At 49.7% G+C, this 17,230-nt stretch overlaps 6 protein-coding genes across 6 annotated transcripts; 3 read left to right on the forward strand and 3 right to left on the reverse strand.

Moving 5' to 3' along the window:
• Positions 1 to 259: 259 nt before the first annotated feature.
• Positions 260 to 1,652, reverse strand: EURHEDRAFT_518425 (uncharacterized protein; the record flags this gene model as incomplete). The annotated part of the gene is made up of 5 exons (XM_040786674.1): positions 260 to 626; positions 659 to 773; positions 853 to 1,115; positions 1,168 to 1,394; positions 1,632 to 1,652. 5 exons carry the CDS (start codon positions 1,650 to 1,652, stop codon positions 260 to 262), a joined length of 993 nt encoding a protein of 330 aa, XP_040635100.1.
• Positions 1,653 to 2,357: 705 nt separating this feature from the next.
• Positions 2,358 to 5,126, reverse strand: EURHEDRAFT_508673 (putative LysM domain protein). Its single transcript, XM_040785899.1, has one exon. It carries the CDS (start codon positions 4,624 to 4,626, stop codon positions 2,758 to 2,760), a length of 1,869 nt encoding a protein of 622 aa, XP_040635101.1. The 5' UTR covers positions 4,627 to 5,126; the 3' UTR covers positions 2,358 to 2,757.
• Positions 5,127 to 5,293: 167 nt separating this feature from the next.
• EURHEDRAFT_526292 (protein-degrading AAA family ATPase MSP1) lies at positions 5,294 to 7,101 on the reverse strand. The gene is made up of 2 exons (XM_040786982.1): positions 6,860 to 7,101; positions 5,294 to 6,806 (listed from the first exon to the last, which is right to left on the reverse strand). Exons 1-2 carry the CDS (start codon positions 6,920 to 6,922, stop codon positions 5,625 to 5,627), a joined length of 1,245 nt encoding a protein of 414 aa, XP_040635102.1. The 5' UTR covers positions 6,923 to 7,101; the 3' UTR covers positions 5,294 to 5,624.
• A 130-nt stretch (positions 7,102 to 7,231) lies between these two features.
• On the forward strand, positions 7,232 to 9,141 carry EURHEDRAFT_416475 (putative chromosome segregation protein (Pcs1)). The gene is made up of 3 exons (XM_040782957.1): positions 7,232 to 8,198; positions 8,259 to 8,693; positions 8,751 to 9,141. The coding sequence occupies exons 1-3, from the start codon at positions 7,262 to 7,264 to the stop codon at positions 8,984 to 8,986; spliced, it is 1,608 nt and encodes a 535-aa protein (XP_040635103.1). The 5' UTR covers positions 7,232 to 7,261; the 3' UTR covers positions 8,987 to 9,141.
• Positions 9,142 to 9,317: 176 nt separating this feature from the next.
• Positions 9,318 to 12,547, forward strand: EURHEDRAFT_416476 (mannose-ethanolamine phosphotransferase MCD4). Its single transcript, XM_040782958.1, has one exon. It carries the CDS (start codon positions 9,429 to 9,431, stop codon positions 12,396 to 12,398), a length of 2,970 nt encoding a protein of 989 aa, XP_040635104.1. The 5' UTR covers positions 9,318 to 9,428; the 3' UTR covers positions 12,399 to 12,547.
• Positions 12,548 to 12,997: 450 nt separating this feature from the next.
• farA (CeGAL family transcription factor) lies at positions 12,998 to 16,934 on the forward strand. The gene is made up of 7 exons (XM_040782959.1): positions 12,998 to 13,497; positions 13,650 to 13,674; positions 13,903 to 13,920; positions 13,980 to 14,110; positions 14,160 to 15,566; positions 15,620 to 16,633; positions 16,707 to 16,934. The coding sequence occupies exons 1-7, from the start codon at positions 13,352 to 13,354 to the stop codon at positions 16,753 to 16,755; spliced, it is 2,790 nt and encodes a 929-aa protein (XP_040635105.1). The 5' UTR covers positions 12,998 to 13,351; the 3' UTR covers positions 16,756 to 16,934.
• The last annotated feature ends 296 nt before the right edge of the window (positions 16,935 to 17,230 follow it).

The raw sequence follows: 17,230 nt of genomic DNA on the forward strand, positions 1-17,230 counted from the left end.
GAATGTTGTGCTTTATAGCTACTGCTGCAATATGTACCCCGGCTTTTATAGCCTTTGCCTGAGTAGTGTGTGGTGTAGTCATCATCTATATCATCGTCAACTGAATTTATATCAGGGCATGGATGTACATTATTTTGGCATTCCTCATAACCATAGTGGTAGATTATCTCAAAGCAATGCTCACATTAACAACATAATGGCTATTAATCAGTTCCTGAAGACCGGAGACCCAATTCACGAATGGGGCTCTCGTATAGATTTAGGCTTCCCCTTCCTCCTGAGTCTGAAACAGCACCAACAAGTCCAGCCCTCGAATTTCCGACTGAACGTTCTTCTCCATTGACTCAGAACAAAATCCAATGACAACTTTTTTCAGATTAGGAAATTGCTTCTCGCAGACATCTTCGACCTTCTGTGAACGAGGAATGATTCGCGCATCAGCGTACAAAACTACCAAGTGCTCTATTGACGCTGGAAGCACTTCCACCAGTCCTGTCCTTTTCTCGTCAGCCTGAGTATCTGCGGGATATGTCTCCATCACGGCTGACTGTGGATGTAACAGCCCAAGCAGACTTTGCATGCCACTCCGAAGCTTCTTCAACCTGTTGAATTGCTGCAACTCAGTCCTATGTACCATTCGCGACTTGCCAAATTATACCAAGACTGTTTTAAACGGTCATCGTAGTCTAGCATCGTGAGCTCCTCGAGCGTGCTTTTATGGCGCTTAAGCTCTTTCACGGCCTCCTGCGGCTTGAAATAATCCTCGTAGTAATCTACATTCCCGAAATTATAGTTGAATTCGCGGAGCGTTTTTTATCCCTGCACGAAAACCTGCATGACGTCGGTTCCCACGCCACTTTCGAGGATATGAATAATATTCAACTATGGACGAGCCATCTTGAAATCGGGATGGGCTGATATTCCCATCATTTAGCTGCACAATTTGCACCTCGTGCGCCTTGCTAAGAACACCCGCATAGTCCTGAACATTTTCCATGGCACACAAAACGTTGGTGGTCTCTATGGAGGATCGTTGGAAGTTGTCGATACCGGAAAAGTCGCCCGCATCGGCATGGTCAAAAAGGTCACATATCAGGTTGGTATAGGACCAGATTCTTGAGATTAGATATTTTACAGGGCAGGAGAGCAAGCATTGGGTTGCTGTACCCTTCTTTGATGCCTTGATTCAGGCGATATTTGAATTTGGCAAGGAGTGAGAGGTTTGAGACTGCTGATCGGAAGGATTGGATATCTTCCTCTGGGATTTCGCGAGGGTTACCTTCGTGTACATTCGAGGTGTGAAGCTCTTCAATGTGAATGGGTAGGTCTTGGTTGGTGAGTATAGCTCGCAGGAACGGGTTGTAAGGTTGTTGGCTGTGGTTGCAGTAGCTTCTCTAGAGACGCGAGGTGGTTAGTTGGTGGATTTGTTTGGACGTCCGAGATAGGCAAGAAAGGTCAGATTTGCTTAGGAGACTGTATATGAAGTAGGAAACATCTACGGGAATAAAAGAGAATTGTGTCATGTTGTGGGAGTTTATTGTGCGCAAAGAAAGTATTGGTCTTCATTTCATCTTAGCTTATGGCGCCGACGATATTAGTTAGTTAATGTCTGCCACAAGAGAACTGCTGACTCCGGGTTGAGTTACGGCCATGCTGAGTATGCGTATACTTATGATCACGCATCCAAGGCTTTCAAATACCAGGGAAAGTAATCGCCTGAGCTGCGGCTCTTGCGATAAAGTTCGACATAGGGGTAATCCACGCTCGTGAGCCACATCTGATTATGATACCTCTTGTATATCATACACTTGGCGTTAATTGGTGGTTATTTTCGATGAAGGGCTCGATTGCTCTTGTCATTTGTTTATTTTAGTTGCATATTTTGGCATAGATATTGAGTGCATGAGATTTAGCTTACACGCTGGTCCCAAACCTAAGCCCTAACGAGTGATCCTATTTTTAAGACGTTGATTGTAAAGATTTTTCATGGTATAATTCATTTATTCTTAAATCCACAAGTGGTCCTCAAGAGGCCCTAATGTGGCCTCACAAGGCTACAGTGAACCAGCCCCCTATCACTAACTATTCACCATGGCTGACTAGTTTGCTCGTTCTGACCATCCTGCAAGAGTATCCTCCGATACTTCTCAATTATCTCAGTGGCCAGCCATTGGCATTGTTTTTCATAGCGCGAGTAACTACAAAAACTGTGGAAAGTTTGCCGAAAGGATATGCATTCGCAAGTATCGAGGGGAGCTCCCAATGAAATGCTCGCCATGACAACTATCACCATGGTTCCAACAGCCCAACTGACATCCACAGCAATTAACACCCTGCCGCAGCCAGCTCACCAAAGTGGTAGTCATCCTATTGTAGCCAAGGAAGAATAATGACTGGAGCCATAACCAAAAAAAAAACACTTTAGAAGGAATGAGCATGAATACATTGACACGGATCGAGAAACCAATCAAGCGAGAAGCAACAGCAAGAATACCAACGTCCGACACTATATGTTCTCAAAAACCAAGTCAAATTTTCCCATTGCGCCATGCTATGTATACTTAAACAAGCATGAAAAACCAAAACAAACGGATAATATAGTATACTGAGAAATAGATCACGATTCACTAAGGGGGTAATATAAAACCGATTGAAGTTCAAGCTCAGCGCTGGATAATGGCAAGCAAAGACAGACTCTGAATCGAACGCAAAGATCTATTATGTATGTACTGGCACAGAAATGACGATTCAGATCAATCAATCATCTTTATAGCTCGATCCACCGGTGGCACGAGTCCTGCTCGTCCCGTTGCGGTCTCGATCCCCTAGGGCAGATGCGGATGATCCGGCACGGTTGTAACCTGGTTTCCTGCCGGGCTCCCCCAAGAGATTATAATTATTTCTCGATTCCAAGCCATCGTCCATTTCGATTAGGTCGCTTTCCGTTGTTGTAGGTTGCAGTCGCCCACTGCCTGGGTTTGAGGTGGTTTGCTGGAGTTCGTTGAAACCGGCCTTTGCGCGGGTTGTCACTTTCTTGAACCAGCCTTCGAAGGCGCCGCCGATGTTATCGAGGCTGTTCGCCGCGGTACCGTGCGTGGAAGATGTTGATTCGAAGGCGCCGCTGTCTGGGTTGGTGGTTGGTGGCGGCGGGGGCGCTAGGGTTGGTAGATGTTGGGACAGGAATTTGCTTAAGCCGTCTAAAGCGGGCCCCGGGGCCATTGTGCTGCGGTCTAGTGTGCCTACTCCTGGGCCTGCGAGTTGGATGTTACTGCGTTGGCGTTGGTGGCGGACGCCGGGCTTTTTGGACCCTGTCGCGCCCGTATGTGACCGGCTTGGTGGAACGACGGTAGATTGCGAGGACTGCGAATCGTGAAGGGAGGATACGGATGATGATGCCGTATTGGTTGTCGTTCCTTGGGATGTCGATGGCGATTCTGCGTCAGAGTAAGAAATGGATTTCCGGCGCGTACGCGGGAAGAATCCCAATGCCCTTCGAGGGACACGTCCAATTTCCACGGGATCTGTAAAGTTATCGATCTGTACCCATGACTCGGGCTTCCATACCCGGTCCCCTTCAACCTCGGTCGATGTCGCTTCTTTGCGATCTGTGCCATCTGGTGCTGGGGAGATCGAGCTCCCATTGAGGTCCTCCGTACTATCCAAAAGGTCTGTATTTGTCTTAGAACGGATGGGTCGCCCCTTGACTGAGCAAGAATCCACCGGTAGAAGAACAGTCTTCCTGCTCTGAATGCTATCGCTAGGCCAAAAGCCATTGGCCTTTCGAAAGATGGCTGGTTGGCAACCATACCGGATGGTAACACTGGCCATGGTGTCGGTCTTCTGAACATGGTGTATGTACACCAACGCCTCTTCATCCTGATCGGGATCAACGGCTGAGTGAACCGGGGTATCGTCGGAATCTCGCCGTTTGTGTCGAGTGCTGCCACTAATACTGGAGCCTGTATCCGCCAAAAGCAGAGCCTCCCGCTTCTTCGCCTGCACATACGCTTGCCGCTCCTCTCTCGTCCCAGATCCAATTTCCGGCATTCCTGGTGATGATGGCCCCCATGACGATGGCGTACTCGTTCTCGAAGCATTCCGCATCCACGGATCCGAACGAGACGGCTTCCTAGCGTGCGTCCGCGGACTACCATTGGCAGTCGGCCGTGCGATATCACTACCTAAAACCGAGGAAGCCAGACTCTGCAGCGACGACCAAGATGCATCCAGAATATCTACAGCAGCTCGGGACGACTCAGCAAATCCTAACTGATCCTTTCCATCATAACTGAACGCACCTGAAGAACTACCACCCCCACCATTCTGTCTACCACGATTATTCACGGACTCCGTAGCTCGCGAGGGATGACTCATGGGAAGGGGGGAAGCTCCTCTTGATGTGAACGGCGAAGGCGTCGCACCTCGAGATCGGGCAGTTTGTCGATCCGATGCAAGGCTAGAGGACAGCGCAGATGACGGCCGTGTCATTCCGTTATTCTCCTCCTCTTCATCATTGAACGAGACTAAGCGGCGTGTACGTGATCGGATTGCTGAGTTCGATCGTGAGGTTGTATTCGTTGCGGCACCGGGGCTGAGGCCATCGCGAAGGCCGCTACTGGAACTCATTCCCGTCGGTAGAAGTGTGGGTTGTGATCGCAGGATGTGTCGTAAATCGTTCAAATCACCTTCGAACCGGCTCTCTCGAGTTATAGACCGTCCATCGATGTCTCCTGGCAGAGATCCTTTGTTATTCGGCCGATGTTTCGCATCCGTGTCCTGAAGCTTCGGGGGGCAAGAGAGCGTGGGACTGCTCCAGAAGGCATAGATCGGTAGGGCGTTATATAATTGTGGGATAGGAATGATTAGAGAAATTGTCCGCTGAAAATCGACTCGAGAAACAGTGCAATAGTAAGGAGAAAGTGTGAGGTAGGAGTGAGGGTCTCCTTGATGATGTCGGCCGACCCTCGGGGGAGTGTACGTAGCCACAGGGCTGGGCGCGGGGAGGCGAGAGCTTCAGTACGGGGAAGTTGCAGCGTCTTCTACAGAGAAGATGGGGGAAGATGAAGATGAAACAAAAAATACAATGAATCAGGGAAAGCAGTAAATGCAATATTGGTATATAATTGTCAGGATTGTGTGTTTTCTGGGCGCCAAAAACCGTCAGGTGTTCCGGTCGCTGGATCGACACTCGCCGCTCCCAAAAGGGAAATTCGTACTATCTCGGCCATTTGTATGGCTCGCATTGGATATATTACCACGATACAATGCAAGATATGGATACAAAGGCATAATACACGGAGAATAATGTCAATCATTTGCAGTTGAAACTGAAATCCTCTTACTGAACGCCACGTACTCTTCTATATACGGAAGTCATAGAGATGGTACCCATTGCAATAGATAGTACAGAGAACGATCAGATAGTCTATCCACAAAAGGCTTGAAACAAAGTGGTATATCTCGTTAAACATGGGTGGCTCAGTGGCCAAGTAGAAAGAAGAATTGGAGGAATATCCAGAACATAACGCCATTTCCCTTGCACTGTAGATGGCTGGCATATACAAGCGTTATATGAAAAAAAAAAAAAAAAAAAAACAAAAGGAACGAGCGTGAATCAATCACGCTTACTCGGGAGGCTCTGCCATCTCCGTGGACGGTCGTGTACCAGCTTCGGATATTGCGTCGTCGGTGCTCCATTCCTTTTCCGAGGCCTGCTTGCTGGATTGGGATTGCCCTGGGGGAGAAATGATCTTAACACCTCCGGCTTGCGTGAAGAAATCCTCCGTTCGAAGGCCTCTGACGTTCGTCGGATCAACAGCAGTCATCATTTGGCCTTCCGCTGTCTTCTGTCGGATTAACTCTCGGACAGGAACCATGGCAGCATCACGGCAAGATTCCTTTATGTCGCTGCCGGACATACCGGCCATTCCCTTGACGAGGTATTGGAGATCGAAATTGTCAAAATCAATCTTGGTGTCTTTGAGAACGAGGTTGAGGATCCTCAATCGCTGCTCAGCCGCAGGGAGTGCCACAGGGAATTTCTTAGGCATCCGTCGAAGAATAGCATCATCAATGTCTTGGATGCGATTAGTAGCACCAAGCACGACAACACGCTGAGGTTCTCCTGACGAATTGGACGAGGTAAGACCATCCCAGTGTGTCATGAATTCAGCTTTGACCATACCACTAGCCTCGTGTTCACCGCTCCGTCTTGTGCCCAACACGGCATCGATCTCGTCGATGAAGACAATCGCGGGTTGCAGTTTTCGAGCCAAACTAAAGACAGCATTGACCAATTTATTCGAATCACCGTACCACTTCTCCGTCAATGTTGAGATATGCAAATTGATAAAACACGCTCCACTTTCGTGAGCAAGAGCCTTAGCCAACATCGTCTTTCCGCAACCAGGAGGACCGTATAACAGAACACCGGACGGAGCAGTGAGAAGGGAAGACGTCGAAGCGTAAAGATGGGGCATAGTTAACGGGTAGATAACGGATTCTTTCAACTCGTCAATGATCTCGGCTAGACCGCCGATATCTTCGAAGGAAACGGGAATGTCGTCGGGTGCCACAACGTCCATGGCAATTGCTTGTTCGTACTGTGTCAAAACCAACTCTCCCTTGCTCTGTCTCTTACCCCGTTTCCCTCCTTTTTGTGGTGAGCCATTGTCCGACTCATCGCTGCCATCCAGTCGTCGGAGGATAGCGGCTGACTTCTTTCGTTGTTCCTCTTTCTTCTGACTCTCGGGATCGAAATCAAGACGTGACAGGAGATATCTGATGAGGAAGTATGCAGAAACCGACTGTAAACAATCAGTTAACCATATTAATAATCACCCAAGCGTAGTTCACTCACTGTTCCAGCCACCATCACCAGTTCTTGTAGGAACTGCTGCCATCGTGCACTGCGCGCTGCCATGACCGCAAAGCAACCCAATTCAAAAGTCTTGAAACAAATAACTCGAGATAAACAGCAGTGAAGAAGATGACAGACACTCGCAACAAATCTGCACCTCTCAGGAACAATAAATAGCAACAACAGAGCCAATGTCCAGCGATGCGATCCAGCTGGCTGGCTGAGGTTCGTCTGTCGGTTCGGCGAACGAAGCTGTGGCGGTGATCGGCTGGTGTGTGGCTTGTCCGAGGAGTCACATGTGTGAAGGCGGTGAGAGCCTGCGCGGTTATTGTTGGTGCTGCTGTCGCGTAGACGAAGGCATACAAACAATCAGCTCTAATCTCAATTCAACTGTTTTCGAAAATGCCAAAGCGAAAGGCGACGACCAAGCTTTCTGGCCTTGTTGGCTCCGACGATGAGGATGTTATGCAGGTCAATGACACCGACAGCGGCCCCGATGCTGACATCGAACGCCCTGCGAAGCGCGCACGAGGAAGACCAGCTGCGAAAACTACGGAAGGCAAGCTACCCCCGTCAATGAAGACTCGCTCGGGGAATACTACTGTGCAGGCGCAGGCGCAAGAACCCGCTGCGAAAAAAAAGCGAGGGAGGCCGAAGGGGAGCGGAGCTCGTTCTTCGACGGACGGAGGGGAACAGGAGGTCTCAGAAAAGGAGGAGATCAAACAAACAAAACGATCAAGCGCGAAAGTGCAAGAGAAGAGTGACGAGGCTGCATCGGACGATGACCTACAAGCTCTGCAGGATAATGCCCCAAAGGCGACCAAGAATGCGAAGGATGCGAAACCTACAACTGACCGAGGTCGGAAGAAAGCCAGCAGCAATGTGGAAAAGCTCGTCAAGTCTGATGGTGAATTTCAATACTCACCAAATCCCCACAAGACAAAGTCTCTTGATAAACCCAAGCAGCGAACAGAGTCGCCCACGGAACAGGAGATGGAGGTTGATGAAGCCGATGACATTGTTCCTGAGAGCCAAAAGTCTGCCGGTGATGTTGTTGACGAGACGATTATCGAAGAGCCAGCATCCAGGCGCTCTTTATCTCCAACAAAATCCATCTTCCATCGGTCTTCTATTCCCCGTTTTTCCCTTTCTCCGCAGAAACGAAGACCGGAAGAGGGGAAGACTAGCACAGAGCCGGAGCTGAGACGTAAAATTGGCGATCTGACGAAGAAATGCGATACCTTGGAAAACAGGTACCGCAATCTTAGGGAGATAGGAATTGTTGAAGCAAACAGCAACATGGAGAAGTTACGAAAGCAGTGTGATGCGATGACGATTGGTATGTATCTCAGGCTCAAGGACTCAGAGAGAGTAGATGCTGATTAGGTTCAATTTACAGCTTCCAATGATCTTATTAGCTCTCTCAAGGAGGAATTGGAGGCCCAAAGAGCGCTCGGCCAGCAAAGCCGTGCGCTACAAAAGCAACTGGAGGACCGAGATGCGGAAATGACTCAGTTCAAGTCACAGGCAGAAGAGGCGACTAATCAACTTTCGGCCGCCCAGTCTGAAGTCAAGGCGTTACAAACTAAACTCTCTGCTGCTCGCAACACGGCTGCAAGCCTTGAAAGTGCTGCGGTGAAGGTCCCAGGAAGCGCTATCAAGGGTGGTGCGAACCGTACTACTGCTGCCGTGAGCGCGGAAGCTGCCCAAGCAGCACAGTATGCGCAGCTCAAGGAGGACCTCTATAGTGATCTTACAGGATTGATCATTCGGGACGTCAAGAAGAGAGAAGCTGACAGCCTATACGATTGTATCCAAACCGGTGGCAACGGAAGTAAGTTTCTGGACACCCTGTTCTGCAAATTCAGAGGATGCGCTAATCCAAGACTAGCACTTCACTTCAAATTAACCGTTCCCCATGTGTCCTCTGCCAACTTTGAATCAGCTGAATTCCAATACATACCCCTTTTGGACGAGAACCGGGACCGTGACTTGGTTGCTATCTTGCCCGAATATCTTACGGTAGACATCACGTTCTCCCGTAAACAAGCGTCAAAGTTCTATACCAGAGTTATTGACACGCTCACTAAGCGACGGAATAGCTCTTCTGCTTCTGCTTCTGGTTGATAGCGCAGCGAATGTTTCTTACTTGTCTTGATAGGGTTAGCCTTTTCGCATGGCAGGAGTCTTGGTGATACAATTGGATTCTCTTGAATAGATCAGGCGCTAGGTGATATCATTTGGCCATATATTTTGTTTATACAGACTGGCCCATAAACAACTTTACTACTTTACTTTAATTGTCCTCCGTAAGGTCCTCCAGGGGCTGCATAAAAGTGGACTACAGTGTACCGTAGTCCACCGCCGTGCTCCATCAGCCGTCTCTGATTGGCGGTGACACCGGCGAATGATGCCGCCGCGGTTTGGCAGATTAAGTGTCCTTCAAACATCCTGAGATGGATTGACAGCTGCTTGTTATTTTTCGATTATATCTTCTCCTTGGGCGTGATCGAGGGGCGATTCTATATTTTCACATTTGTTTGCCCCAATTCCTCTAGGGTAGGAAATCATGGCGCGACTCGGCCGCGTTGGGTTCCTGACCCTCGCGGTAGTATTTCACCTAATGTACGCCTACTCGATCTTCGACATCTACTTCGTCAGCCCGATCGTAAGTGGCATGAAGCCATTCGGCGTCGAACGTGAACCCAACACCGAAGCACCAGCAAAACGCCTCTTCCTATTTGTCGCAGATGGCCTACGTGCTGACAAGGCCTTCCAACCTCTACCAGACCCGTCGCCGGAGAACCCTGCGGACGAGAACAGTGGCCCGATACACCTTGCACCATTTATTCGATCGCGGGCACTTTCGCATGGGACGTTTGGGATTTCGCATACCCGTGTGCCTACTGAGTCGAGACCGGGCCATGTTGCGCTTATTGCGGGATTGTATGAGGATGTGTCGTCGGTGACGACGGGGTGGAAGTTGAACCCGGTGAACTTTGATAGTGTGTTTAATCGCAGTCGGCATACGTGGAGTTGGGGGAGTCCGGATATCTTAGCGATGTTCAAGGAGGGGGCGGTTCCTGGGAGGGTTGATACGGATATGTATGGGGAAGAGGCGGAGGACTTTACGACTGATGCGACGCTGTTAGATACTTGGGTGTTTGATAAGGTGAAGGAGCTTTTTGCGTCGGCGAAGGTGGATCCGGAACTAAATGCGAAGCTGCGCGAGGATAAACTGGTGTTTTTCCTGCATCTTCTTGGTTTGGATACTACCGGCCATGCGTACCGTCCTTATTCTAAGGAATATTTGCACAACATCAAGGTCGTGGATCAAGGGGTCAAAGAAATCACAAAGATTGTGGAGGACTTTTACAATGACGATAAGACTGCGTTTATTTTCACCGCGGACCACGGCATGAGTGATTTGGGTAGCCACGGCGACGGACATCCTGACAACACCAGAACCCCCTTGGTCGCCTGGGGATCTGGCGTGGCTACTCCGCGGTCGCCTCAAGAGGGCGCTCCATCAGGCCATGAAGATGGAGTCTCGTCTGACTGGGCTCTGGACACTATCCAACGCCACGATGTCGCGCAGGCCGATGTCGCTGCCCTGATGACATACTTGGCTGGACTTGACTTTCCTGTTAACTCTGTGGGGCAATTGCCATTGGACTACATCAATGCTAGTCCTAAGGAGAAGGCGCTAGCTTCGTTCGCGAACGCGCGGGAGATTCTGGAAATGTACCGTGTCAAAGAGGAGCAAAAGCGCGCCGTGTTGCTTCGGTATACGCCCTATGGGCCGTTAGCGGACCACGGTGAGACCTCTGTGGAGGAGCACCTCAGGTCGATTGACGGATTGATCACTGCTGGCGCATACGATGAGTCTATTACAATGTCTTCTGCCCTGATGGTAACTTCCCTGGAAGGTCTCCGCTACTTGCAGACGTATGACTGGCTGTTCCTCAGAACAATTGTCACCTTGGGATATTTGGGGTGGATTGCTTACGCATTGACCACTGTCATTGACTTGCACGTTCTGCACGGAACTTCCGATTCGAATCGCACGCTGGGGAGTGCCATTTTCTTCTCGTCCATTTTGGTCGCTCTATTTTCTGTTCTGCTGTACCAGCAGTCCTCTTGGAGGTACTACTTCTATGCGGCGTTCCCGATCTATTTCTGGGAGGAAGTGATTGCTCGAAAAAAGGCGTTGTCTGCTGGTCGCGCGATCTTGCTGGGCCATGTTGATTCTGCTGCGAAGTATTTAAGTTTTGGAGCTCAGGTTGTGATATTCCTTGGTGTTCTGGAAGGATTGGTCCAATCTTATTTTCATCGGGAGATCTTCACAGTTTGTTTTGTGCTAGGTACGCTGTGGCCCGTCGCGTATGGCGTTAAGTTTGTCAAGAAGCATGCGTTCCTATCAGCGACATGGGCCATCGGTTGCTGTCTTATGAGTACATTTACTCTCTTGCCGGTCGTTAAGATGGAAAACATTACCACGATAACCCAAGGCGCTTTGTTGATGTTCTTTACCGGTCTCCTGTATCTTCTCTTCGAGGGCGATATCTTGAAGCGGAGCAAGACACAGGCGTCAGATGCTGTGAAAAACAGTGGTTCGCGGGTTATCATGGGCATGCAAATTGGCATGGTGTTGCTTGCGACGATTGTTACCCGTTCCAGTGCTGCTTCTCTGCAAGCTAAGCAAGGACTTCCACTTGGTAATCAGGTGGTTGGATGGGGCGTTCTGGTTGCATCTCTGCTGTTGCCCTTCTTCCACCGTCTGTATCCCAATGGCCACTATATCCACCGGTTGATGGTGCTCTTCCTTACATTCTCGCCTACCTTTATCATCCTCACCATTTCCTACGAGGGACTGTTCTACTTTGTGTTTTGCATGACCTTGATCACCTGGGTCCGACTTGAACATGCAATCTACGTCCATACCGCTGCACCGCCCAAACCAATCGGCAAAGCAAACGACATCCCCAAGAAACAAAGCACCGAAACCACCACAACCGTCTCAAGCCAAACCTACCACTACCGCTCCCTAACTCTGTCCGATACTCGCGTGGCCCTGTTCTTCTTCTTCCTCCTCCAATCCGCATTCTTCAGCACGGGCAACATCGCCTCCATCTCCTCCTTCTCCCTCGAATCCGTGTACCGCCTCATTCCCGTCTTCAACCCCTTCAGCCAAGGCGCCCTCCTAATTCTCAAACTCCTAATCCCGTTTGCAATCATCAGCGCAAACCTGGGCATCCTCAACCGCAGACTACAAGTCCCACCTTCCGCGCTGTTCATGGTAGTTATGTCGATATCGGACGTCATGACGCTGAACTTCTTTTACATGGTGAAGGACGAGGGATCTTGGTTAGATATTGGAACGACGATCAGTCATTTCTGCATAGCCAGTTTCCTATGCACGTTTGTGGCAGGGCTGGAGTTCCTGAGCGAGGTTTTTGTCAGCGGGGTGGATATCAAGTCTGCGAGTGCAGCAGTCGAGGCTGTTGATGGGAGTGTGGAATCGGACCGGGGACACTGATTTATTTTTCTTTTTCTTTTTTCGCATCTACTGCGTAATAGACTTCTGGGCCAATACGTGCTGTAATATATCTAATCTAGCGTGTGTTTATAGAACTTGGATGGAATGATGGATCAATTATTGGTGTTTGTCTGGTACTAGTAGCATCCTGATACATAATTCCCCCAGATCGACAATTATAAGCGAAAGATTAATATAATGACAGTGTAGATATGTGCATATCTGGATGCTGGACCTCGGCATCACAAGGGATTAAGATTCTGGGGTTGCGGAGATTGCAGAAGGATACGAGCAAGTACAGGATAGTTAGATACATAATAGTAGTAAAATGGATATACAGAGCCATAGCAAGCAGCTGGTATACAATACAATGAACCTGGTCTGGAGTGGCAGTAGAGTAAGGCACTTAAATGCAGTCGCAAACTCTTCCCGAAAAGGAAGTCACAACGCTTTTCCAGGGCCAAATGCTGGTCTGAGCGTGGAAGTAAACCTGACATATGCGTACGAAGCACAAGCCAGTAGTGAAAACAGTATTTCCACACACCTTCCCAGGGATCCTCGCGCTCCGTCTCCCTCCTGGCTGCATTAACCCCAGAACAGCCAGCACCCTTGTCCATCACTTCGCAGGAAGAAATTATTTGGTGTTTCTTCCTTATTGCTGTTTGTTCTCTGCAGTGGCTACTACTACTACTGTTCACTTTTGAACTTTCCCTGTTTCATTAACGATCTCGAAAATCGAGTTGCCAAAAAAAGGGCCAACGAACCCGGCCTGACTAACGACACGCTCGAAACTGTCGACGCTTCCATTCTTTGATCTTTCTTTCTTTACCTTCCAACGACAATCCAACTGAAACGCATCTATATTATTTTACCTATTCTAATTATTGCCCTTCAGCCTTTACTATTAGACTGGATGGAGAAATAAATATACCCAAACTGCTTTACACCAGGCAATGAACACCGCCGCGGACTCCTACCACGATTCTGCTGCTCCTGCTGCTTCCTCCAAAGCCTCCCCGGCCCCGAGTACTGCGGGCTCGACGGGCACTTCGGGGATTACCGTGCGCACCGGTCCAAACGGCCAGATGAGTTTTAGAAGGTGGGTTATACCTATGAGTGGTGAGGATTGGGTGGTGGTTGCGGTGCTGTCGCGGGGTTGAGGGGATGCAAGTGAATGAAAGTTGGAATGGATGGGCTATAATCCGGGGTAAAAGGAAACGAATGACACATGCTAATTTATCTATCTGATAGACAACGGGCGTCGCGCGCTTGCGAGGTACGTTTTCTATTTGCTCTCGCTGCTGTCTGGTCGTTTTTTTGCTTCCTTTGAGAGTCGACGCGACTGTATGAGCCGAGGTGCCGAGGCTGTCTTGGGCGGTGGCCGTGGCTTGCAGGCACGTTGGTGCATACATACTGGCGCATATCTATCAATCTATCATTATCTTCTTTTTTTTTTTTTTTTTCTTGTTTCATTATTATGGCTAACATGAAATTTGCATTATAGACCTGCCACGCTCGAAAAGTGAGTCGTCCCGTCGCTGTCCCGTCTGACCCCCGACCGCTGACCGCGCCCGTGTCCAGGTTCGTTGCGATGCTGCCAGTCTAGGTGTGCCATGCACCAACTGTGTAGCCTTTTCGATCGAGTGCAAAATTCCAACACCGAAACGCAAAAAGAATGCAAAGTCGAAAGAGCCGAATGGGTATGAAACTGGGTATATATTGTCCGCCGTGCTCCCCGACCAGACTGACTGACCCGAATAGGAATGACGAGCGCAACGACATAAAGCCCCGGCAAACCGTCTTCCCTTCGCAGGAGAAAGATGCTGCTTTTGGATACCGAAAGGACCGCATGGCCGTCGACGGCATGCCGGTTACAACCCTTACAGACTCGCAGGCCGAGCAACAGGATTCCCAGAACTCCGCCTATGCCCAACTTATGAAACCCAAGTTCGCGCGCGCACCGATAAAAGAAGCCGGTCGAGTCGCATATCTTGGAGAATCATCAAACTTGTCTCTTCTAGTACAGGATCGCCATGGCACCACTGATGTCGTCCATTATCCTCTCCCGCCGAATGTCAGGGGATCCCGCTCTACCTTGACGGAACTGGACAGTCTTGAACTCGACATCCTCCACCAACGAGGTGCATTCCTTCTACCACCGAAACCGCTCTGTGATGAATTGGTGGATGCATACTTTAGATGGGTCGGTCCTGTCGTCCCCATCATCAACCGCAACCGGTTCATGCGTCAATATCGCGATCCTAAGAACCCGCCATCATTGCTGCTGCTGCAAGCCATACTCCTTGCGGGCTCCAGGGTGTGCACGAACTCTCAGCTCATGGATGCCAATGGTTCGACCACTCCAGCGGCCATGACTTTCTATAAACGGGCAAAAGCGCTGTATGATGCAAACTACGAGGATGATCGTGTCACCATCGTGCAGGCATTGGTCCTCCTGGGCTGGTACTGGGAAGGCCCTGAAGATGTTACCAAGAATGTCTTTTACTGGACGAGGGTTGCCATGGTCGTCGCACAAGGATCTGGCATGCATAGAAGCGTCGATTCGTCCCAGCTCAGCAAGCCTGACAAGCGACTGTGGAAGCGGATCTGGTGGACCCTTTTCACGCGGGATCGCTCTGTAGCCGTGGCACTTGGACGCCCGATTGGCATCAACACGGACGATTCGGACGTCGGGATGTTGACTGAAGATGACTTCATTGAAGACGAGATTGATATGCCTGCCGAATATGGCCCCGATCCGGTGCACGTGCAGTTCTTCCTCCAATACGTCAAACTTTGTGAGATCATGGGACTTGTCCTTTCACAACAATACTCAGTAGCATCCAAGTCCAGGCGCATGAATGCCATGGATCTCACCCATTCGGATATGGCCTTGGCCGATTGGCTTCAGAATTGTCCTAAGGAAGTGTGCTGGCAACGGTCCCGCCATCACTTTTGGGCCGCTCTTCTGCATGCCAATTATTATACCACTCTCTGTCTTCTGCATCGTGCGCATATGCCGCCGGCCTCGTCTGTTCCGAGTAGCTACAGAGTTGAGGAGATGGCGTATCCATCACGGACGATTGCGTTCCAGGCCGCTGGAATGATCACGTCTATTGTCGAGAATCTCCAGACACATGATGAAATTAAATATACTCCTGCATTCATGTTTGTCCTACTGCCTTTCATTTTGTTTGTTGTTCATTACTAACTTCCAACAGCGTGTATAGTCTGTTCTCGGCATTGATCATGCACGTGTATCAAATGCGGTCCTCCGTCCCCTCTATCGTGGCAACCTGCCAAGAGAGAATCAACATATGTATGCAAGCTCTCAAGGATGTATCCAAGGTGTGGCTAGTGGCCAAGATGGTGCACACCCTTTTCGAGTCCATTCTGGGCAACAAGGTTCTCGAAGAGCGCCTACAGAAAGCTGCCGGAAAGCGACACCAACGTGTACGGCCTGAAGGACAACACCAACATCCCGCTCCGCCTCTGAGACGGCCCGACTTACCTCCCAAGCGCAAGTTCGACGACATGGATCTGGGTCTGCCGAATGGAGGCCCGACTCCCCCAGTCTCGTACGAGCGATCTCGTCCGCAAACTCCTGCGGCTACGCCGTCCAGGGATGACTTGCCACCGCCTTCGGCATCACATCTTGCTCAAGGTTCGCCCGGTGTACCTCGAGAATCCTTGACTGGTACGGGTCTGTCCCGTGGGAATACACGGCCAACAACGCCTTTCAATGGACAATTCTCTCTTCCAGCAACTCCTCCCGATCTGTTCCTTGTCACAAGAACCTCGCCTAATCTATCACCGTCCCTCTGGGAAAACTTCCAACCAGAGCAACTATTCCCCGACGGCACAGCATTTTTCCCCGAATTAGCCTCCCCTCACGACGGTGCAGTCGATCCCCAACTGCAAATGCAAAACCATCTCCAAACCCAAAACATGCAACAACGCATGATGATGAATAACCAACACATGCCCCGTACAGTCTCCGGCGCCGGAACCCAAGGTAGCCCAGAAATACTCTCCGCCATGCCCGCCGGAATAAGCGTGCAACCGCAACAATCACAGCAGATGTTTGGCGTAGAAAACCAACAGACCTGGCCGATGCAGGGCCTCGATCCAGCGCTCAGCACGGCCGGGTTGGAAAACGCCAGCCAGGACGATAATTGGAGTAGTAGTTCTCGGAGTGGACCTACTGCACCGACGACGTTGAATGTTGAGGATTGGTATGTCCCCTTTCCCTCTTCCCTCCGACCTTCACTTCTATAAATGGTGTATGCTAACTCTATATCTTTGTAGGTTCCAATTCTTCGGCATCAACGGCAGTTTCGGGGAAATGGCTGGTTAATTTACAGGTCGGTTTAATATATTGGGCTTCTCTGTATATAGTTTCGTATCTTTGCGTCGTGTGCTTATTCGGAACTACCCTGGCTGGCGCTCGGTTGTGTAATCTAGTTACGGTGGAATGTCTTTTATTTGTGATTTCAATACATATGTACTGAATTACAGAGTCCAATTTATCTCCAGTAATATGTAATATGCTAGTGTTTCAACTAAAAGCTCAATGGGTTCGCTTGCACTACTGTTCGTATAGGTGTCTTAGCCAAACATGGCAGACAAGTCAAATATGATAAACAGCGCAAACAAGCAAGCGTAACGAACTTATATACACTTTATGCGGTCTAATGCATCACAGGCCATCGAAAACAGTGCAAACAGCGCAAAACACGCAATATCCAAACAACCCAAACAATCCAAACCACCCTCTACCCTAATTTGGACATGTATAAGAACCCCCAGCTCCTGCACACTGATATCCCACG

The sequence above is a fragment of the Aspergillus ruber genome (genome assembly GCF_000600275.1).
Source record: "Aspergillus ruber CBS 135680 unplaced genomic scaffold scaffold00035, whole genome shotgun sequence".
Taxonomy (NCBI): domain Eukaryota; kingdom Fungi; phylum Ascomycota; class Eurotiomycetes; order Eurotiales; family Aspergillaceae; genus Aspergillus; species Aspergillus ruber.

What these genes read in the sequence shown, in the direction of transcription:
- EURHEDRAFT_416475 (XM_040782957.1), top strand. Translation starts at nt 7,262, where the DNA reads ATGCCAAAGCGAAAGGCGACGACCAAGCTTTCTGGCCTTGTTGGCTCC. An exon ending in GTGTGATGCGATGACGATTG is followed by an intron (nt 8,199 to 8,258) that starts GTATGTATCTCA and finishes TTCAATTTACAG; the next exon opens with CTTCCAATGATCTTATTAGC. An exon ending in CCAAACCGGTGGCAACGGAA is followed by an intron (nt 8,694 to 8,750) that starts GTAAGTTTCTGG and finishes ATCCAAGACTAG; the next exon opens with CACTTCACTTCAAATTAACC.
- EURHEDRAFT_508673 (XM_040785899.1), bottom strand. Translation starts at nt 4,626, where the DNA reads ATGAGTTCCAGTAGCGGCCTTCGCGATGGCCTCAGCCCCGGTGCCGCA.
- EURHEDRAFT_416476 (XM_040782958.1), top strand. Translation starts at nt 9,429, where the DNA reads ATGGCGCGACTCGGCCGCGTTGGGTTCCTGACCCTCGCGGTAGTATTT.
- farA (XM_040782959.1), top strand. Translation starts at nt 13,352, where the DNA reads ATGAACACCGCCGCGGACTCCTACCACGATTCTGCTGCTCCTGCTGCT. An exon ending in AAATATACTCCTGCATTCAT is followed by an intron (nt 15,567 to 15,619) that starts GTTTGTCCTACT and finishes AACTTCCAACAG; the next exon opens with CGTGTATAGTCTGTTCTCGG. An exon ending in ACGTTGAATGTTGAGGATTG is followed by an intron (nt 16,634 to 16,706) that starts GTATGTCCCCTT and finishes ATATCTTTGTAG; the next exon opens with GTTCCAATTCTTCGGCATCA.
- EURHEDRAFT_526292 (XM_040786982.1), bottom strand. Translation starts at nt 6,922, where the DNA reads ATGGCAGCGCGCAGTGCACGATGGCAGCAGTTCCTACAAGAACTGGTG. An exon ending in TGGTGATGGTGGCTGGAACA is followed by an intron (nt 6,807 to 6,859) that starts GTGAGTGAACTA and finishes GATTGTTTACAG; the next exon opens with TCGGTTTCTGCATACTTCCT.